A 22,507-nucleotide genomic window follows, 5' to 3' on the forward strand; every position below is an offset into this window, starting at 1 on the left:
GTACACAATTTTAGGTATGCCCAGAATAAAATACGTGACATTGCTTAAAGGAGAAAAAAGAGCCAATTTAAAAAAAAAACCAAAACAGTCTATAGAGTATTTTATAATGGTATCCAATGTATTCTTACTCCAGATTCTGTGATGAATGAAAAATAACTACTATAAATATTGTAATGGCTATAAAAACAAATCTCTATCAGCGGGTTTTTTAGAACCATTATGAATTCACGCAACAAGTAGTATTCCTTCACTGACAGTTCCAGGGAGCCCTCTACATCTAAGAAAAGATTTGACTTAGGCCACAGGGGCCTAACTCTCGAAAAACCAGGGTACAGAGTTCACCTCTTTCCATTTTCACCCAAATCCTGGAAGCCAACCACAGCCGTGTTCCGGAGGTAACCCACCTCTTCGTCTTCCTGATCAGACACTGGTCCGTATTCCCTTCCCCTACCTTTCCTCGCCCAAACCCATCTTTTTGCTCTTTGCGTCCACACTCCTAAAACCTGTTTTCTGATTTGGGGCACCTGTGCCATCATGCTAGCACTTTAAAACCAATCTCCCTCTTATCGGACATCCCCCAAATTATTTTTCTTCCTGTATTTTAAAAAGTTTTTGACAAGGAGATGGGATGTCGGAAGAGAACTGCTTCACTAGTTTGTCTTTCCTCCAAATCCCTCAAAACATGCAAATATTTGCAATACTACCTTCATCCCAACAAAATTAAGCTGAGATTATTGTTTGGATGCAAGAAACAACATCTAGATGTTTCTCCTTTCAGACTACTGCTCAGAGAGTTTTGCCTTATTGAAAATAGCAGACTTTCCATGTGCCTGGGATTGGCAAACTGCTGTCAAAGTCTCAGATCCAAGGTATGGTTTAAAATAAATTCTGCTAATTAAAGTTCGAGCTTGAGTTTCTAAAGGGATCACAGAAATCACCGGAAGGATGGCCCATACCTAGCCAGATGGGCAGTACATACCACAACGCAAGGCAGATGCGCTATTCTATTTTTATGTTCTCCCACATCACCATCCCACAAGTAAATATATTTATCATTACTCATGAGAATGAAATTTAAATAGAATGCTATTAACCAACGTTACCTCAATAAATTTAAATAAAATAAATTTAATTTTTTTGTTTTATTAAAATAAAAATAAATATATTTTTTATTGATTTAAGTTTTACTTACCGCGGGGATTTGAAGCTGTACTGCTTCAGGGTTAAGTTGTCTAGATCTGTGGGAGGGTAAAAAAACCACCTTCAAGAAAACCCTCGAAAGGGGCGGGGGAGGCAGGTAGGGGACAGAAGGGCTTAAATTAATGCAGGGGTTGGATTAAATGTGTTCCAAAACCTTCCGCCGCTAATTTGAAAGAGTGCTCGAAAGTGCCAGCGAAGAGCTAGAAAACGATACAAAGACTTGGCCTCTGGGCCTTCAGAACCAATAAACTAGTTCCAGCATGAGTAACAGCTTCACAGGGTATGGTCTTTTCGCTGAAATAAAAGGGCGCAGCCTTTCAGATTTGCACTAGAACATTAGTTTATTGACCACGAATAACACCACACAGAACTCCGGCTGCAGGCGACTAACCGTGGAAAGGACTAACCAGAGTCCGGTTTCGCTGCCCCAGGAGGTGAGCCCAGAGGACCGAGGGAGGTAAGGACTGGAGACCACCGCGATTTTCAGCCCGCTCCCAAAGCACATCAGAGCTGGTCTGCCAAGGCTTTGGCAATTCGCTCCCTTCCGAATGTTCGGGTGCCAAGGAAACTAGAGGCCGTGAAAGGTAAGGGGCTTCCGACCTCGCGGACGCGCCCAGACCCGGAGCCGCAGACCGAGGACAGCTCGCCCGCCGCTCGGCTCTGCCCGTCGGTCTCCCTCCTCCGCGGCCCCGAAACGGGCACATCACCCCCCCAAATGGGTGTCTACTCAGCTTGGGCCGAGCCCTGCCGACGAAACGCGCAGGAAACCCACCTCTGGCTCCCAACGCGCCGCTCCAACGCCACGCCACGCCACCCCACCTCTCCAAGGTAACGGGGCCACTACTGTCAGAATCCGACAACCCCCTGACTTCCGCTTCCGGCAGGCTACGCAGAGGCGGGCCTGTCGAGTCTCGCGATACCTAGGGTTCGGCGTGGGGCGCTTTTCCAGTTTTCCAGACAGGGGTGCTAACGTCGGAGCGCGCTTTACGCCTACCTGATACCTGCAGGAAAAGACGTCGCCGTCTATTAAGTCCCCTTGGCTTGGAGCCGGTGACGAGTAGAGACGGAAGTCCTGCAAAGATGCAGAGAAGGGAGGGAAAGGCCGCTTCCGGCCGCCTGCTCCCGAGGTCTGTGGAAAACGCGGGGCGAGAGAGGCCGCGGAGAGTAGCGCGAGCGGATCACCTCAGCGACGCGGCACCTTGACCTCCTGCAGGGCAGGCCGCGGCAGTAAGAGTTCCAGAGCCCGTTTCGTACGTGTTTTCCCCCAAACACACGCCCTCTCCCCTCCAGCTTCATTCGTCAGCGCCGAGCTGCCGCCGAGCGTCTTGGCCACTTTCTCCTCAAACGTTCCGCAGGTGTATATACACGCCGAGCACCCCAAATATGGCTTGGCCTCTTAGCGCCCGAATCACTCCCAGACTCGGCGCCCGTCTGTGTGTGTACCACCACCAGTTTCCGGCGGGGACACCTGGATGCCTGGACGGGCCGCCGTTTATTCCCTTCCTGGCGCTCGGCAGTTACTCAGTTCCGTCGGCTCCCCCGCGGCGGGAAGTCCGACCTTCGCGCCCGGCCCCCGCTGCCGCCGCCACCGAATCCGGGTTCCCGTGATCATTCCCCGCCACGGTGGGGACGCAATGCCTTTCCTCCGGCGCGTCCCCCGACCAGCCCGTCTTACATGCAGCTGCCATAGGTTTAATCATTTTCTTTTTAAAAAATTGTAGTTACTGACTTGAGAGAGAGAGCGAGGACCGTGGATTTGTTGTTCCACTTACCTGTGCAGTCATTGGTTGAGTCTTGTATGTGCTCTGGCTGGGAGTCGAACCCACAACCTTGGCGAAGGGTAGCACAGCTCCGATCTGAAATCTTTGCGGGCTCCCTGTTGCCTGTAGATTAAAGGCCAAATTCATTCATTTATTCATCTTTCTGTGTTTTTCCTTTTTGCTTAATCCCTCCACCCCCCAGCACCCCTCCCCCAATTTAGTAACATGGATTCAAAACTCTTAACTTTATTTTCCCCTGTTCCCCTTCCATTCGCCCTTTGCCCATAACACTAAACTTTCATGTATTCGTTCAGTTCTTACCACTTTCTGACGTAGAGCTGAAATTACTTATGTGCAAGTCGTTCCCCTGCCAGGCGGTACCCAGACCTTTACCTGATTCATTCCTGCATCTTGCCTGTGTGACGCTGTGCTTTGTATGACGTAAGCGCTCAGTAACTGTGTCGGGGATGAACGGTGGAATTACAAATGTTCCAAGCCATGTTTTAGAACCACTAGCCAAGCAAAAGTGTACAGGGTAGTCTGGACCACAGACACGGTAGGCGTGGTGTTGGATAGTAAAAGGGAGAGCAGAAAGACCAAGGTTACAATAATTGGACAGTCCCTGAGAATGATGATGGGAGAAAAGAATTCGGGGGCGTCAGTGGGGGGACTCCCAATTCCTTCGGCCTGGGAAATTCGGACTGAAAAGGGATAGCCTTAGGGCGAGCTGGTTTTAAAGCAAAAATGAGCTTAGAGCTCAAAAAGATTTGTAGAATTTGAGATGGCAGTGAACCACCTAAAAGAAAATTTTTAGTGGGTTGTTGGAAGTACAGGACTGAAGCTGAAGGAAAAGAGGCTCTGCCCAAATATGTAAGTGTGTGAGTCATCCACGAAGAATCAGCGATTGAAAATATCAGTGTATGGGATCTTTTCCACAGGAGGAAGTATTTATAGAGAAATGCAGAAGGCCAAGAGAAATGCAGAATTTCCTACGGCTCAGGAAATGCCCAGATTTAGGACTCAGGAATAGGAAATATGAAGAGAAGATTAGAATAAATATAATAGGTGGGTAGAAATGTAACAGTTGAAAAACTCGGGAAAATGCTTCCTACCTGGTATCAGGAAACAGGATATTTGGAAGAAGGAGGGCTATCTAAGGCCAGTTTGTTGGTTTCCTTGTGACTTTATGATGGCATTTCTAGGTAATCAGGACTTACAAAGAATATTTCTTTTCTTTAAATTTATAAATGGCACTTGGGAGCTCGTAGGCTTCTGAGAGTTTTTGTGAAAGATTCTAGGTATTACAGCCAATTTTCAGATGAAACTATTATTGCCCATAATGTCTTCTCATATTATGTTATCAGTTATTACATCTCATTTTCTGGCATCAGGAAATAATCTATTCCATGAAAAGGAATTTTCCAGATAATTGACACTTAGCCTTTAAATACCAAAATGTTTTCATTGGAACCACTTTTAATGGAAATGTGCATAAAATATAGTACTTACTTTTATGCAATAATCAGTATTTGCGCCATAATTTAATCTTTGCTTGGCAACTAAAGGTCATTGTTATCATTAATTATGATGTTCTGCTGCATGGTAAATATCCGTGGGCCTGTTGATATATATGGAAAAGATTGCCTGTTGTTAGTTGACTTTGCTGTCTGTTATTAGTGTTATATCTTAGTATTTTATCTTCTAGCCGCTTGATAAATTAACGTAATTTTACCTATAATTTTAAGCCTCACTTTGACCCGGTGATCTAAAAGCAAAATATACCAGCAGAAGACCCTAGGGAATCGTGGTATTGAGAGAGCCCTGCTTTCAAAGGCTGTGAGTGACCCAGGACAATGACCATTCTAAAGATGGTTGAACTGAGGTGCAAAGGGGCGTATAATTTATTCAAGGGCACAGCTGGTAAGTGGCAGCAGGATTTTGATCAAGTCTGTGATACTTCAAAAAACGCCTTGCATTTTTCTCAGTGAAACACTGTTTTCTCCTTTTCATTTCCGACTCCACAAATCTTTAGCCACGTTAAACAACTTTGCTGCTGCTGCACAGCCCAGGCTCTTCTGCACGGTTGCTGTGGACCCCCAGAAGGCAGGAGCTCTGCCCCTGCAGCCTCTCCACCGGGAAGTGAACCCCACAAGGTACCCATCTCCCTGATTTTATCTTCTGCAAAATGGGAGTAAAAATCCTTGCTACTTCTCAGCTTTGTAAGGTTATATTTATTATAAGAATTAATTATTGCATAGATAAAGTATGTTAGGATCAAGTGAAGAAAGATGCTATGTGAATGCTAATGATAGAGTTATTATATGTTACATAAATATCTAGTCTCTAAGAAAACATTTCAAGTTATATGAGACATTGTTTAGAATCACATCTGTACTCCCATGGCTGTAATTACATGCAGTTGTTTTGATCAGAGATTACAAGATTTTCATCCAGTTCTCTGCCTCAGTGTCATCCTCCCCCATAAGGAGTTCTTTGTGTAGGGGACTTTTTTCAGGAGAGTGTGGAGAGCAAGCCAATGCTAGTTACAAGTTTCTTTGCTACCTGAGTATTACTGTTTACCATAGAAGCCAACTGATATCATAGAAGAAATCATAGAAGAAGGAAAGATGAGCAACCTTGGGGAAGAAAAAGTTGTGAATCAGGCTTAATCGGTTGGAATCAAAGTCTTTTCCAATTCTAAAATTTATGATTGTGATATGAAAGTATTTTCCTCTCCTTTTTTCTACTGTTCGTTACATAAATAATGGCACAAACTATGTTTTCTAAGTAGAAGTGATTGGGACTTGCGTTATACAATGTCTGCCTATTTCTGTGTCATTTGACAGGGCTCATCCAAAGCCAAGTGATGACGCTAATCCTTAGTATCCTTCCTTCACTTTTTGTGGCTGCTTTGCATGCTCCGTCGGCTAGCTCTAGTAATCTACTCCTTCAGTACCTTGGTCCTACCCAACTCTTCATCAAATGTGTGTGTTACACTTAGACGGGACCTTGGAAATGCACAGAGAGGCCAAGAGATTCATCCAGAATTTACTCTCAACCACTCCTTCCCCCATACTGCCTTCATCTTTTCTCCAGGTTAACTTTCCAGAATCTTTTTCGTTGAAGTGATCATCACAGTTTGAGTGTTAAAACGCATTTTCTAAGCACTTGAAAATGGCCAGGTCAGGATTCTTATCTGAGGGTGAGCTTCTGACCTTTCCCTCGTTCTAAGAGGGTAAATCTTCTGGGTTTCAGCCCAGGGTTTTGGCAAGTTTATCGTCCTTGGTGACAGGTGGCCTGATCCACATTCGTGTGAGGCCAGCCTTGCCTAGTCATCATTTAAAAGAAAAGTACAGAAAGCCCCATTTTAAAACAGGTGTCCAGATGATGGAAGTATTTCCACATACGTGAGTGTGACATAGGGAATAGAAAGAGTACCGGACAAGGAGGCAAGATGCTTGGCTTATACCCTGTGGGTCACTGTCAGAGGGGGCCTTTGAGAGGATGAGGCCAACGGCCGACACGAGAGAGCGGGACCTGCGTAATCTGAGGCTCCTCAGCCTGTCCCCTGTCCTTGGAATATATGTTTTGACCACGGTCCCCACTGTCTGTTTTCAAGGGTGCAGCCATGAGAGAGTGGAGTGTTGTTGAGACCATCTGAACTGAACCTCTGTACAAACTTTTAAGATTCGTGTGAGTGGTGCAGAGATCTGCTCATCTTACAACTTGCCCAAGACAAGCCTCAGAAGTCAGCCGCCTTGCCTAATAAAACCAGCACCGGTATGGTGTGCTGTGCCTCTATCTTCAGCTCCCCTAGCTCTCACCGCAGGAGCCAATTTACAAACCAACAGTTATGCAAGTCACCTCGCTGGGCTTTTGTTTTTTCACGTAGTGTCTGATTTCACAGATAAAACTGAGACTTCAGCATTAATTCCCTCGGTTTCCCAATGCCATACCTACAGTTTGACCTCTTTATGCCCCGCTTTTTACCTTTTGTCTTTCGATATTGCTGCTGTGTGACTTTGGTCTGTGCATTCACTGCTCTTCCGGGCTTTCCTCCTGCAGTTATTCCTTCTCCCTTCTCTGTTTCAAACTCTCCCCCTTTCCTGGCTCCTCCCACCCCCTCACCCACCTGTAAGCTTGCTCAAGTTTCTCCAGTCTCAAAGCAAAACCGATACCCTGCCCTCAATCCCCTGTCCTCCTCTAAATATCTAGGCTCTCCTTTCTCCACAAGGGGAGTCTCTTACAAAGAGCACTCTACACCTGCGGTATTACAGTGTCCCCGCCCCCTTCCTATTCACTGCAGCCTTGTTTCTGCCCCCAGACACGCCACTGAAACCACTCTGGCAATGTTCACTAGGACTGTTGACCTAGGGCCAAATGCAATGACTGTTTGTCTAAAATCTTTGGTTTATTTAATATCTGTGCAGCATTTGACACTTACCTCCTTCCTCCCTTAAACCTTCTTCTCACTTTGTTTCCAGGTTTTTCGTGATTCTCCTCTGCCCTGGGACACTGTTTCCTCTCTGTCTCTGTCTCTTTGGCCAGCTCCTCGTTCCCCTGCTTGTCCCTCAACGTTGGTGTCCCCATGGCCTTGTCTGTACCCTCCTTATGTTACCTGTGCAGACTCAGTCTCTTTTTTGGCATCCAGTTCTGTGCTGATGACCATAGCCATCCATGATATCTGAACTTTAGACTCATAATACTCCTGCCTCTAGAAATTTCTATCTGTATGTCCGATAGGCATCTTTAGCTCATGTCATGTGAGTTCATCTTTCTTCCTGAACCTGTTCATCCACCTCTGTCTCCGTTTTTGAGGAATGCCTCCTCCTCATTACCTACACCAGAGACCTGGCAGTGATCCTGGACTCCTCTCGCACACCCAGTCCTTCCCCCAGGCCTGTGCCCTTGAGCGCCTGACCATTTCTTCTGTGTCCACCCCTCTCCTTTCCTTTCGCCACTCTTAGTTCTGACTCATGCCTTCTCATACAGACCACGGTGATAGGCTTTACCTGGTCCCTGTAGCCAGCATTGCTCCCCTCCAGACTCTCCTCCATCCTGCTAGTAGAGCGCTCTTCTTTAATTGTTATGAAACATATAGAACAAAAAAAAAAATAATAATAATAATATCGCCAGTTCTTGTGTATCTACCAGACAGCTCAAAGTAGGTTCTTCTGAAAACACAAACTCGGTTGTATCTATGCCTTGATTTGCCCACCTTTCAGTGGTTCCTAATTGCTTCTAGGATACATTCTTAAACTCCTCAGTGTAGAATTACAGCCTGTTAAGATTTAGTTCTGCCCTATCTGTTCAGCCCCATCTGCCACCTTCCCTAACTAAATGCGCAGCCATATCGAAGTGTTTCAAGTTCCTGGAAGAGTCCATGTTGTGCCACATACATGCTATTCCTTCTGTGTGCGGTGTCCTCCCCACGCCCGTCCACTTGGTAAATCTTAGCCTATTGTGTCATCTTCTTGTGGCCTTCCATAATCCACCCCTCTCTTTGTCCCCAACTCCAATTAAAAATGATTATTTTTTTCCTTTCTATCTTTAACATATATAGTCACATATTTATCACAATGTGTTGTAATTTGTTTACATCCACCTAAATTATAAACCCCTTGAGAGTAAGGCTGTGACTTTCACCTCTTCAGCAATTAGCGTAGTCTGGCAACATAATGTGTAGTTGGTGCTCAGTAAATGTTTATTGATCTGGCACCTCTGCCTTCCTCTCCGGTTTCATATTTGACTAATCGTTTCCACTGAGTAAACACTCAGCCACACGGACTCAGCTCCCCTCCTGTGCATGGCATCTGCGTTCCCTGGACACCCCCTTATCATGGTGCCACTTTATTGAATCCATCAGTTTTCATGTCCATCTTCCTGGTGAAATGTAAGTGCCAGGAAGCCAGGGACTTTGTGTGATGTCTTTGCATCTCTAGCACATGGCACTGGGGCCGCCACACCCAAGGCAGTGAAAAAGCACTCGTGAACATACGAATGAAGGCGTTAGACTTGCTGATTTCTAAGTTCTCCAACTCCAAAACTGGAAGATTTCAGGTTCCAAAAATTGTGACATAATCTAGAAGTTCTCTCCCAGTAAATGATCAGAACACCAATTCAAACAGTTGGCAAGTGGAAAGGTAAACATTTAAGAGAGTGAGTCAGATGAAGGTGAATCCTCCAGAATGATTGGGAACATTGGCAGTGAGTGGGTCCAAGTTGTCGCAGGCACCCCCTTTGCACCCGATGGTGGCTTCCATATGTTCCCTTCCGTGACACATGTGCCGGCGAGCTTCTCGGAAGGGCGTTTGACAGCCTCCCTGTGACTAAACTGGCTAGAAATGAGCTGAAAGCACATTATTTCTCTGCAGCAAAAATTGCTTTTTTCCCATTAGCACTTCACTTTAATTTGCTCATTTTCATCAAGCAAACACAAAGCTTAGTCATTTATTTTATTTCTGTTCACATAAAATTCTAGAGAAAACCCTAATCTAAAGACTCTCTTAGGATTTGTGACCTTACTTATTTTTTCACATCACAAGTAATTTATCAATATCCAGTGTATATCTAGGCTTCACGTTGGGAGAGCAGAGAGAATTAAAAATATGTGGAACACAAATTTTAAGGTCTACTCAAAGAGTCAAACGGAAGATATTTACAATATAGTGTATGCATGATAGAAGATATTACATAGTAAACTAATGGAGTGTAGAAAAAGGTAATTCCAATCTACATGTTGAGAGACTTCAAAGTGAGGGGGAAAAAAAAACAGAGCAAAGTGACATTAACCAGGAGAAATTCACTGAAGGTGGCGAATCTCCAACAGGCACACCACACACATACGGCCAGAAGTACGACTCTGTGGGGAATCTGGGTTTTGGATGGGGAGGATGGGGAATGGCCATTTTTCTGCTGAGTACCCTTCAGAGACTCGGTGGCTGCTCCGTTTCCCTTAGGCCAAGTCGCAGGGCTCTTTGCTCCTCTTCTCTTGCACGTTCCCCCAGGGACCCCTGTGCAATATCACCTCTGTCACATTTGGAATGAGGGTGGTCCCAGCTCCGTTGGGGAAATGCGTGTCTCTTTGGACTTCACCGTACCCAGTTAGACACTGGGGAGGGCCAACCCTGCCTTCCTCCGCGGGAGGTAAGCACCCTCTTCCTCCCACAGCAGGGGGGCTTTGCTCTGCAGGGATCTTCCGCGCCGCTAGGTGGGGAGGGCGTTGGCTTTGGACGCACACTAACCTGAGTGCCGTAGCCAGGTAGGGGCGCCTTTTTCTCACTTCTAAAATGAGGTTATAATGATGATTTTGTACCTCCCACATTACGATTATAAGGGTTAACAAACGTCAGTTCCCCTTCCTCTTCCTCACCGTGTTTCAGTGAGCCGCACCCTTCATCCTGGCCCCATCGCCCTGGCCTGTACCCCTATGGGGCCTCCCAGGTCCTCTAGCTTTAGCACAATGGCTCTCATCACTTTATTCTTACCCCCTTTTGGTCCCCCAATCCAACTCTACTCCCAGTGCCAAGTGCGCTGCACCCTCCGAGGTGAGCACCGGTGGATCTGATGGGCAGCCGAGCCCCGAGGCGGCCAGGAGGACGATGCCTGTGTTGCTTCCCGTAATTACACAACGGCTCCCTGTGCACCTTTATCTAGTCCCACTGCAGCCTTCGAGAAGAGGTGCTGGTGTCGCCCATGATACCCGGGGGAACTTGGGGCACAGGAAGTGGGAAAACACCCCTGAGGCTAATAAGTGGGGGAGCCCAGCTGAGAATCCCGATGGCCTGCTCCCTGCCACGTTCTACTGTTTAACCCTCAGAAGTGATTTTTGTGGTTACAGAGAATAAAAATCTCAAGTAGGGAGGCGATATTCACCTGAGAGCAAGCAAAGTAGCAGGTGCTTATTTCTTATATGTCAAATTGGCTCTGGATAATAGGATCCTTTCGTTCATCATTTCCCAGAATGTGTCCTCTGGAAAAGTACTTAAAATTTCATTGCTAATAAATTCATTTAACTTAGGAAATAGAGTCGGTTGTGTTTACTTACTGGAGTTTCTTAAGTCTACATTGATATACAAGAGGTGCTTTAAAAAATAGTAAAGACACCTGTTTCATTTTGTTTATCCCAGTGTTTCCCAATCTCTGGAGTATGGAACCTTTTCCTGCTGCGCACCACCTGTTGACATCCCAAGGAAACACTGCTCTGTGTAAACTTTCTGGAGTACAGATAAATAAAGAGCTGTTTTAGCAATTGCATTTCGTTAAAACACAAACATACTGGCTTTATTAAAAGGAGACACTGAATGTCCAGCCTGTGTTGCCAGGACGCTCTCTGATCCCTGTACCCTGGGTGGTTGTGGGGAGGGGGCAGCTGTGTGGAGGCTGAAGACGCCTCCCAGGGCCCACTCGGCGGGCTTGTATCAGAAGGGCCCCAAGGTGAAATTTCAGCTCCCAGGGCAGAGTTGGTATCCAGTGTCTCCCTCCGTAAACACGGACCGCAGATTTGGTAGATACAACCTTCCCAACTTATTTCCATACAATGACCCAGCGGGATCTAAAGGTAGAATATGATGTCACCAGCTATCTCTAGTCATTCCCTGATTAATACCTGGCCAATGAACACCTGGCTCGTTTGTTCTAAATTAGGACTATATCTCATTGTCATTCCTCAACTGTGGGGAACCGAGCCAGGGGCCAGGGCTGCCAGAACTTGGGGTCATCCAAGGCCTTCGGCCGTAGAGGTAGAGGTAAGAGGCTGTGTATAGCCCTGTGTGGAGGGTGCTGGAGGAGGGAGTGTGCAGAGGCAGCAGGCCCACGGGAGTCTTGGTTTGGGAAAGCAGCCCAGTGGTCCGACTAGCTCCTGGGAGCCTTTTCCTGCGTAGCCCCAGGTGGCTGGGTTGGCCCCCCTCGCTGTTGGAATGCTCTAGTTTATTTTGTCGCAAATTTGCCTTTCATAGGCAAGAATCATTTGGAGGCTCTTACTACACAGGCAGATTCCCATACCTGCCCCAGGAGGGCTGAATCAGCTTGTGTAATAAATGCCCCGCGTGAGCTATGCGAGGGGGCCAGCTTGGGGGAGCACCACTCTAGTTGTTCACGGGACCTTACGCAGCAGCAATGGGCGCAGTCCACGCCTCCAGGAGCTTTTGTTTCCCGTCACTTTGGTGTTTTGGTACAACTTGGGGTCTGCAAGAGTCTCAGGTTGTCTCAGAAGGGACAAGGGCCTCATCGTCATCCTCTTCACGGCCCTGGACCCCTAGTCCAGGGCAGGTCGTAGCCAGATGTTGGACAGCTAGAATGAGTATGTATGTGTTTTCTTCTTTTCTTGGGTCGGCCTTCCCCATCTTGTTGTAGTAAGAAGTAATTTTAGAAGGGGCAGTTGGGTGGGCTGTTGGTGCTGGTTTGGTGTCTTTTCTGTTAAACCTCTCTATCTGCTCCAGTTAGTCCAGGGCATTTATCAGGCACAGACTATGTGCAGAATAAGGTATAAAAAGTAAATGGAACATGCCCCTACCCTCTCAGCATTGAGTAACTTGCTCAGATCTGGGATAACAGGAAAGTTCTGGAGATGGTTGGTGATGATGGTAGCACAACACTGCGGATGTACTTAATTCCACTGAACTGTACTCAAAAATGAGTAAAATGGTAAGTGTTATGTATGTGTGTCCACAATGAGGAGAAAACCCAACTTGTTCAGGAGACAGTGCGCTCGAAAACCAACAGAAGAAGACATCTGCGAAGGGATAAAGCAGCAAATGTAAAGAAGCCCGTGAATTTAATGGGATACTTGAGTAAAGTAAACCAAATACCTGTACAACTGTCATGCTGTAGGGCAAGAATTGGCAGTTTAGAGAATTATGCAAATGAAAGAGATGCATGTGCCCAGAGCAGGGTAGATCATGTGTAATAAAAAGTGAATTTCTAAGGGGAGGAGCCTACTGAAGGGACAGCCCTCACACTACACACCAGCCTGGGTGTGGCAGTGTTTGCTGGGGGCCTGAGGGTCCGGAGTCACAAAGGAAATGGCGGTAGGAGCAGTCTCCCTGGTGGGTGCTGACGGGGAGGCCTCTTGCGCTGAGTGAGTAGACAGGTCTTGATTCAAAGTGATTTTGTGCGAACGGTCCTGGTATTACCCCTCTGTCGTTTCAGAAGGGAAGCCCTAGACACCCCTGAGGAGCGAGCTGCTGGAGATGGTTAGACATGGCCCGAGAAGGTGGGCACACTGCCAGGTCACGCATCTCGGCCTGCACGGGAGCTGGGGAAGAGCTGGAGGCGCGCGGCGGGGCAGCGCAGGCAAGGGCTTTGTGGCGCAGACGGCCAAAACCCCGCTGGGCAGCTGCCGTGAGGCAGGCGGTGTCCAGGAGAGCTGTTCCTGCCACAAGGACCCCAGCTTTGCGGGGGGACCTCACTTAGGACAACTGGTGGATGAGCTGAGCTTCATGGGAGGCAAAGATGCTGGAAACCAGAGCCACCATGACCTCCCAGATGGGGCTCAGGAGGAGAGTAGGCGCGGGCTGTGTGTCTGATAAGCCACCCGTGCCAGCCAGGCCATCTGGGGCTAGTCTGGCACGTAGTAGGCGTTCAGTAAATATTTGCTCCATTGAAATGAATTGAAAACCCACTTGTTCCTATTTTGTGTGATTTGCTTTTTGTTTGTTTTTTGTTTTGCTTTTAGTTTTCTGGTGAAGAGTTACTTCCTTTTTTAAAAGGAATATGTTTGATTCCACTAAAGAAGCCAAAAGGGGGTTGGTGGATCACATCTAGAATAGGAAGGCCCCTGTGCGCTGAGGACCACTCCTTCGTCCTCACCGGTCCCTTTCCTCCCCTGCAGAGTCCATCTGTGCCTCCCTCAGCCCGACCTCCGCTCCTTCAACACGCTCCTCCTGGGTTGGGTGTTCTCTTGCCAAAGGCTCCCAAGCCTCCCTTCCAAGCTCTGTACCTGCCATGGCCACCTGCCTGCTGGACATCTCCTCTTCTTTGTTCCTCAGATTCCCGCCCCTCAGCATGTCCAGAACTGGCACGCGTCTTCTCTCCTCTGTGAGTTGCCATTGTTCTCCCTCTGGGATTCCATCCGTCCTTAGGGGCATCACTGTCTGTTTAGCCTCTCCAGCTGGAAGCCTCAGTGCCACACGTGACTTTACCACCTCTTTAACTCATCCTGTCTTGACGAGCATGCCTCCGATATGGCTCTGGAATCTCTCCTCACCCATCTGACCTGCCTCATCCTAGCTACTCCCGAAATACAAACAGGCACCTATCTCCTCAGCTGCTGCCACCCATCAGGGGCGGGGAATGCATGCAACCCTAGTCCCTCTCAGGAAGAGCTAGCAGGCTTTAGGATTAACTCCTTCTGCCCTGTGCCCGGAGGAGGTACTGGTCCTCGTTGGCCCCACAGATTCCTGAGGTTTCTTAGTTCCCGCCTGGAGCCCAAAGTCTGAAGAAAGTCTAGCCAGTGAGCTAGGGTGTGCGCTTTTTTGTTCCTACCAGTTCCCAAATTCTGGGGCTCTGGGGCTGACAGGTACTTCTCCCTGGCACTGTGAGCTCGTGCAGTGATTCTCAACCTTGACCTTGCATGAGAATCCTCTGGGGAGCTGAGGGGATTCTGTCAGCACATCTGGATAAATCCCAAATCCCTAACTGGCCTCAGGGGGCCTGCGTACCCCCCCCCCCCCACCGTTACCCCCTGCCCGGCTGGGCTCTGACCTCCTCCCACTTCCTCCCGACTGCTCCTGCTCGGCGCTCAGCCACCTCAGCCTCTCTCGGTTTCCTCTGCCCAGGACCTTTTTCCTCCCCACTCTGTCTGGCTAATGACTCTTCGTTCTTCAGGCCTCTTCTTAGATGTTTCTTCAAAGAGGCCATTACTCACCACCCCTCTCAGCCTAAATTAGGACTCTTATTCACACAGATCATAGTTTGTATATTTGTGTGATTACTTGATTAATGCATTTCACCCAATTTCATAGTTCCTTGATGGAAAAACTCTGTTTTTGCTGTGCACTTTATCCCTAGTGCCCAGCACAAGACCAGCCAGATACATGGTAGGTGATCAGTATTTGTTGAAAGAATACATGTTTTTTGGTTACTGTCTTAATAGCTGCATAATACCTGCTAGTTATTCATTTAATTAATGACTTTAATGACATACGCACTGTAAAGAACTAAGCTCTTATGGTCCAAAGAAAAAAATGTTCAAAGTCTCAGATCCGCAGTATCAGAAGTCTGAACAAAGTAATAATAACATTGTATGTGGACATGGTGAGTCTCATTTTGCTGTTGAAAGAAAAAATATATAGATGATAGGTTCTGAAATCAATTTAGTGGGTTGTGAGCAGCACAGTTTTTAAAAATAGAACAAAATGAAAACTCTTAGAATGCTTTGTAGGTGAGAGGATAAGGATTATTTTGTAAAACTTTCACTTATGTATATATAACTTTGTTTCCATTTTATATAGCTGTGACTATAGATAAAGTTGAAGTATGTGCAGGGTTGCTGTGGAAAATATATTTCATACTGTGGGTTGCAGCTAAAAAATGGAGAGGCACAGGTTTTGGTGGCTTGCTTTGAGTTAGGAAAACAGTTTCAAGTCCCAAATGTCACCTGATAAGTCTACTGTTCAGGGTTTCCACATGCCTACCTTTCTGACGTCACCAATAACTAGATTGCTTGGAGAGTTTGGTAGACAGGAGACTCCAAGGACTACTTTCTTTTTTGTTAAACTTTTTATTTTGGACCAATTTAGATTTACAGAAAAGCTGCAAGGATAATGCAGAGTTCTCGTACACCCTGCACATGGTTGACATCTTCCTAACCATGTGGCACGCGTAAGGAGCCAACATTGGCACATCGCTCTGAACTAAATGCCAGACTTCAGTGGAAGTTTACCAGTTTTTCCTTCTTCTCTTTTAGGACAAATCCATGATCCTACATGCATTTTGTCATTCCACCTTAGTCTCCTCTGGTCTGCTACCGTTTTTCAGCCTTCCCTTGTTTTTCGTGACTTGGACAGCTCGGAGGAGTACTGGTCAGGTGTTTTGCAGAATGTTCTTCAGTATAGATTTGTCTGGTGTGTTTCTCATGATTAGACTTGTGTTATGGGTTTAGGGAAAAAAATGTCAGAGAGACGAAGTTCACGTCTCATCGCATCCTGTCGGAGGGTGTGTGCTACCAGCATGGCTTACGTCTGGTGATGTTTCCCTTGGTCACTTGGTCAGGGGGGCGTCTGCCACGTTTCTCCACTGTAAAGTTATAATTTTCCTCGTTGCGTATTCTGTTCTTTAGAAGCAAATCACTAAGACACTCAGACCAACCTACTCTCAAGGGGTGGGAGAACGAGGATATTAAATTCCACCTGGAGGGAAAATCTACACGTATTATTTGGAATTCCTCTGAAGGGAAGATTAGACTCTTCTCTCCTTATTTAAAACTTTTATCAGTATGGACTTGGGTGTATTTATTTTATATTCTGTGTTATAATTCTGAACGGGGTTATTTACCATGTTGCGCACATGCTCCATCCACCTTTGGCCACCAGGAGCTCTTGTCGTCGGCTCCTGTGTCCCTAGGACACACCCTGTCCTTTCGGGTTTTTTTTGAGCACTGCCCAACTTTCTGGTATCACAACATGCTCTAAGCTCCTTTTGTATTTCCCCTGCCCCAGACTAAGACCAGCTGTTTCTCTAGGCACTAGCGGTTGAGAGCCGGGAGGCAGAGATGCAACGTCTCCCTGTGTGACGCGGGGGGTGCACAGTGCTTTTCTGCCCGGGATGCTGGGGTGGAGGGGGTCAGTTGGCAGTCCAGGGGAGGGCCGCGTGGAGCTGCCTCCCATTCCCTTTGTTTCTCAGGCGTATGGAGCGCCCTGGTGAGCCGCCACAGCTCTCTGACTGCCAGTCCGAGTGCAGACTGTCCTTCAGAAGGACTGGCTGGGCTTGGATTCTGGGAGCCTCTGCTGCCCACAGGAGACAGCAGGGATCCCGAGTCCCCGAGCTGGTGCTGATCAAGGTCCAGTCTCCCAGACTTTTGGGGGCATCTCTGCCCTGCTCATTCGGAACTCTGGATCCATCCAAACAACAGTGCTTATACCTTCCCAAGGCTGCTGTTTCAAATCGGGCTTCCACCCCACCTCCTCTCTCTCATGCATGTTCGGTAGGTGTCCCTGTCCCCTTTAGAAAAAGTAGCCTGCCTGGCAAGTTCCCTCAGCCTCACATGCCTGCCCCGCTGTGCCCCTCTCCCCACTCTAAGGCTCACTCCTCCCTTCCCCCAGGACCCACCCTTCTTTCCCACATCTTGCCCCCCTCACTGGCTTTTCTTGTTCAGCCTAAAAGGACACTCAAGACTTGGCCCAAAAAGACTCTCCTTGGCTTTGCCTTAACCTCCAACCGACAAGGAATTTCTCCCCCTTCCCCCATCCCACCCCCTGCCCCGCTTCACTTCAGGCCTTTTGAAAGACGTCATCTCCCTGACAACTGGGGCCGTGGAGACCATGTTGATGGGAAATTTTCCATAGAAAAAAGGGTAACTGTGTTGGCTTCAATGAAGGGGGAGACACTGATAGGGAAGTTAGGTGTCCCCTCTGTAGGGACGATTCCAAGGTGATGTTAAAGGCCAACTCTGAGGCTTAGGCAAGGCTCTGGGCGTTGGGACAGCTCCTGCGCCTGAGGTTGGGGTTGAAGGAGAGAAATGGAGGCCGTTCCTCATAAGGGACGGGAGGGCCATCCATTTCCAAACCTCGTCTGATCTACCCTTTCCTCTCCTCACTTCGGTGCGAGAGCCTTTACCCAGAGTGACAGCCACTTTATCACGGAGTATTTCACCCCACATGGGCTCACACCTCCTGTATTGCCCTGCTTTTCACTGACTGTGTGAAGCAGCCCAGTGATTCACCAGCCCCACCTGTGTGGCATCACTGCATCTTCCCAAGGTAACGCGGGTGTGCCCTTCACAACAGTGGAGCCAAGGACACTCCTCTTCAGAGTTTGGAAACCACTTGGCCCCGCTGCACTGTGCATCTGTCCTCTGGGACCCCTACGGCAGCTGAGCTGGCTCCTGCCCTTTATCCCCTTTGCCACTGCCAGGGGCCCTCCCTGGTCTTCGGAATTCAGCTGGTGATAGACAGGTTACCTCCAGGACCAAGTGCTCACCCATCTCTGGCTCTAAACTTGGGCCTTACAGGCCCAGGCCAATTTTGTGTGCTTGTGGCCTGGCCTAGTCACTAATTCATTCTTATAGAAAAGCCTGTGCAAAGGCCCTGGGGCTGAAGGGAGGCCGGCCAGTTGGCTAGAGTGCAGAAAGCAAGGCGGAAACTGGGGGGGGGGGGGGGGGGCAGGCGGAGAAAGGCTCGAGAGGACAGTGGCACCTCAGTGGGGCAGGGCCTTCCACACATGCTGAGCATCTCGGTCGTCATCCCAAGGACAGTGGGAAAAAAGACACCAAAGGGTTTTTAGAGGAATGACATGATCAGATTTGTAATTGTGAAAATGACCGGCCAATTCTTGGTGCCTGCCCCCCAAAACTTCAGCGGTCAGCAGGTAAAGTTGTGGTCGCAGCCATGATAAGCATGCAGTAGGGGTGGCCCTGCTCCATTCGCTTGTCCCTTGACTTTTCACCGTCCTGAGATGCCAGGCTCCTGTGGGCAGTGTGCCCTCAGCAGAAGATAATCGTGCGGAAGGCCCTGAGGGCGGTCAAAGGTGGGGCTGGTCCCAGCGCCAGCCTTTAACAGGGAACAAGGACCCGGTGTGCGGAAGCGATCAGGAGACTGCTCTGCTTATAGTTCCACTTTGGTCATCTCAGTTTCCCTTCCTCTAAGAACAAGGAGAAGCTTGATCAAACCACAAAAGCAATGAATTACCCTCCAGTGGAGAGCCCTCATCCCATCTTCTCTCAAGGAAGAGCCCAGTACACCTGCTGCGGGTCAGGATCCTTCCTGCCACGGGGGCTTCTGCCGGTCCCCTGAGCCACCCATCCTGGCCGGGGACAGAGAGAAGGGGGCTTCGAGGAGCATGGCCGTTCCCAGCTCTACTCTGAAGATCCCAGCACTGATTTGAATGTGTGACCTTGGACAAATCACTCCCCCTTCTGGGGCCTCTCTGTGCCCTCACATGCAAACTAAGCAGGGGAGGCTCAAAGTCCCCTTCCAGCTGGGAATGAGACTCAGGCAAGGCAGACAGGCAGGATGCTCGCCCTGCGCGGAGCCCCCAGTAGGCGTGCGGCGGGGGCGCACAGTCGCTGGATCGCAAAGGGTGGGGGTCTGCCTGCGGGGCCGCGGCCACCGGGCACTGGCAGACCCCGCCACCCCGGCTGGGCTCGCGGCCTGGGGGCCACGAGGTTACGTAAGGAGTGGGGCGGGGCGGGCACCGCCCCAACGCGCGGCTGCCCTGCCCCCGGTGGCCCAGCCCCCCCCCCCCCCCCCCGCCTGCCTGCCCGCGCGGCGGCGGCGGCGGCGGCGGCGGCGGCGGCGGCGGCGGCAGTGGCAGCACAGCCCGCGGAATGGAGCAGCGCCGGGGCTGAGCCGGGCGCGCATGGGCCGCCGCATGTGCTTCACGGGGAGCAGCTGCCGAGCGGGCGGACAGCGAGTGCGAGAGGCCGCCTCGGAGCAGCCACGGGAGAGCGCCGGAGATGGGGTGAGTGAGCCCCTGCGCCGAAGGGCTGCGGGCCGCCCCCCGCCTCGTCTCAGAGCCCCCGAGCCTGGGGCGAGCGCGCCGCCGGCCCCGCGCCCACCGCCCCAGCCCGCGGCCCTTCTCTCCACGCCGCCTGGCCCCCGCGCGGGGACAGGCGCCTGGCCGGCTTCGCAGCCTCGGCCATGCGGCGGCCCCCTCGCTCCCGGGCGCGGTCAACTCCAGGGCCTGTGTCTGCGAGTGTTGGGAGCAGTTTGTCCTCCTCCACCATTGGGCTTATTCCGAACAGAATGCAAATCCAAGTTTTCCTGGAAAGGAAATGATAATAACCCCCCAGCGCAGGGAGGGTGGACTTTGAGGTGACCAGGATGATGGCCGTCTGAGCAGCTAGGGGAGGCTTCTGTCTCTGAAACAAGCGGGGAGATGCTCGGAAGCGAAGTTGAAATACTCTGTCGATGTGACTAATGCTTCAGAGCGTAGAAGGTAATTTCAAAAGCAGGGTCGGTTGCTCCTGGCTGCTCTCGGAGCGGTAGGCGCTGTGAGCCAGGAGCCGCTGTGCTCACGGCAGTCACCTCCTAACGTTGGCTCACCCGAGGGAAGTGCACTTCGAGGATATGCCGTCAGTATGCAGGGAAAGCTATCATGCCCACTTCACAGATGGGGAAACCAAGGCCTGACGTGGACGGGGAGCTTCCCTGGGTTGTTGGGCAGCTGGCGAGCATTTGTAGAGGGACGCTGTGCCTGGGCAGAGGGGAAGCCACAGCCTGACAGTGGGGGTGGGTTTGCAGGTGAACTAGCAGTTCTCAACCTGGGTGCCCTGCTGCTGAGCTTAGTGTCCTCCCTGCAGCCCTTGTCATGTCTCAAAGATGTGTGCTGGGTGGGTCTGGAGATCTCGCTTCCCTGTGTGGGATAGGTGAGGAGTGGGAAGGAGCCAGATTGTCCTGTGAGCTGGATCCAGCTCCTGTGGGTCAGTGGCCGCGTTGCGTCTTGCTCTAGAAAAGTTTCGGGAGCCCTTCCACCTAGTGAACTTCATCTGGGGGGTCTGCAAAGTGCTTGGAAGAACCAGAGGCAGGCCAAGAGGAGTTCTGAGGAAGGGAAGTGTGAGGGCTCTGGACCAACATGAACAGGACCGGGGGAGAGTCGGGCCAGGAGATGTGGTTAAGACAAAGAGGTTTCACGTGTACAGAAACTGGGAGCTTTGACCAGGGGTACCCGGCTGGGAAACAGACTGACTGTAGCATTTCCAGACTTACTCTTGGTAGGCTATGAACGGGCTGCTCTTTGGGCAGTGGGAACCTTTGTGGCTCTCAGGTTTCATACTTCAGAAAAAATGTATGCGAAGGAGGAGTTGGCAAGTTTAGATCTCAAGGTGGAAGATAAAGGGATCTGGTCATTTTAACTTCCTGCTCTCGGCCCCCCCCCACCCCCGCCCCCACCAACCCCGCAGCCAACCCAAAACCAAGCCAATACACTTGGGTGATCAAAAACAAATATTGAAACTCAGACTGGCTGAGGTCCAATCGTTCTGTGGAAATGAAAATGTTTACTCACAAAAGCTTAAGGAAAATGTCAGAAAATAATTTTTGTTTGTGGAGAAGCAGGGAGGAGTACCTTGGGGATTTTGTTTAAACATGGAATATGTCTTTCATGTAATTTTAACATCATCCATAAATATCTATTACTCACTTCTCATAGGTAAGGAAGGGCTGGTTTGTAACTCCTACCTACTTCTGCCATTTTTAATATACCCACTTCTTCTATAATTTATGGGAATGCACAAGCCATTGTTGTAAAATGAGATGGAGCTAGGGCTGGATAAGCAGTTTAGACAGAGGCGGGTGGAGGGAGCCATTTTAACCGAAAATAGAACCAATGTCATCCTTTCTGAGAGTTGAGTGGGATGGAGGAGGAAGAACCAGGAAAGGGCAGCCAGTAGGATACTTCTTAATGGTCCTACAGCCTTGTCGCAGCTGTACCTGTAGACACGACCAGGACTTAAGAAACAAATCTGAGTTTGCCTCTCCCCGCGTAAGGAGCTTTTCCCTACGGCCCGCCCCTCCCCTGTGAAGTGTTCCACATTGAGTATGGTTTCCCCGGGCAGCCTGTGTTCTCGCTCCCTGGGGCAGCTTTTTCATACCTTCTTCCCTCCTCAGACCCCTCTCCTCTCCACACACACACCTGGCCTCCCTCTTCAGTGACAAAAGAGGAGCCAAGGCCAAGGACAGCCTCAGCTCCCACCCTGCCTGTGGTCCCCTGTGTAGGTGCCCTGCTGTTTTCCTTCCCACCTACTTTGCTGCCTGATTCTACCAGAACCTCACTCCTCCCAGGAGACCGTCCCTGCCGTCCTCGCTCACCTCCTCGGGAAATGTTTCTCCATCTTTCACCTCCTTCCCTCCAGGCCCTTTCCCATCGGTGTGCAACATGCTGGAGTTCAGTGCCGTCCAGTAGGACTCTCTGTGCTGCTGGAAATGCTCTGTGTCTGCAGAGTCCAGTACAAGCTTCCATAGGTGGCTACTGGCACTGGGGATGTAGCTGGAGTGGCTGAGGACCTGCATTTTTCATTTCATTCCCGTTTAAACCACCACATGCTAGTGGCTGCCATCCGGGGTAAATAGTGGCTTCTCTTATCTAACTCCCCTCTCCTGCTTCGGGTCCAATTCCTTGCCCCGCTTCACCTGAACACATCTCAAAAGGTAGGTCCAAAGCCCCTGCCTCCGTTCCTTTTCTTGGCCCACCGCTTGCTCACCCCTCACACCCTACAGCCTGGCTTCTGCTCCCACTTCTCCACTGACACTGCCGGGGTCATGGAGGACCCGCAGGCTGACAGACTCTGTCCTTGTCTCACTCTGCTGCACAGCATTCCTCACCGGTGGCCGCACCCCGCTTCTTGAAACAGCTCCCCTCCCAGCTTCTTGCCACCTCGTGGTTCCTTTTGC

The 22,507-nt window shown here is 49.7% G+C and overlaps 1 protein-coding gene and 2 long non-coding RNA genes across 3 annotated transcripts in view; 2 read left to right on the forward strand and 1 right to left on the reverse strand.

Moving 5' to 3' along the window:
* Nucleotides 1–1,192: 1,192 nt before the first annotated feature.
* On the reverse strand, nucleotides 1,193–2,156 carry LOC129083291 (uncharacterized). Its single transcript, XR_008530477.1, has 2 exons — nucleotides 1,973–2,156; nucleotides 1,193–1,238 (listed from the first exon to the last, which is right to left on the reverse strand). It is a non-coding gene; the product is annotated as an uncharacterized LOC129083291 (long non-coding RNA).
* A 2,420-nt stretch (nucleotides 2,157–4,576) lies between these two features.
* On the forward strand, nucleotides 4,577–11,184 carry LOC129082779 (uncharacterized). The gene is made up of 3 exons (XR_008530437.1): nucleotides 4,577–4,880; nucleotides 4,993–5,113; nucleotides 11,090–11,184. It is a non-coding gene; the product is annotated as an uncharacterized LOC129082779 (long non-coding RNA).
* An 8,214-nt stretch (nucleotides 11,185–19,398) lies between these two features.
* Nucleotides 19,399–22,507, forward strand: part of HOMER2 (homer scaffold protein 2) — a 48,194-nt gene continuing 45,085 nt past the window's right edge. Inside the window, 2 exon segments of the mRNA XM_054588518.1 lie at nucleotides 19,399–19,559; nucleotides 19,561–19,577. Of these exon segments, the coding sequence (XP_054444493.1) occupies nucleotides 19,476–19,559; nucleotides 19,561–19,577 (101 nt within the window). The 5' untranslated portion in view covers nucleotides 19,399–19,475.

Source organism: Pteronotus mesoamericanus, unplaced genomic scaffold (assembly GCF_021234165.1).
Source record: "Pteronotus mesoamericanus isolate MK-2021 breed Mesoamerican mustached bat unplaced genomic scaffold, CSHL_Meso_final contig_1242, whole genome shotgun sequence".
Taxonomy (NCBI): domain Eukaryota; kingdom Metazoa; phylum Chordata; class Mammalia; order Chiroptera; family Mormoopidae; genus Pteronotus; species Pteronotus mesoamericanus.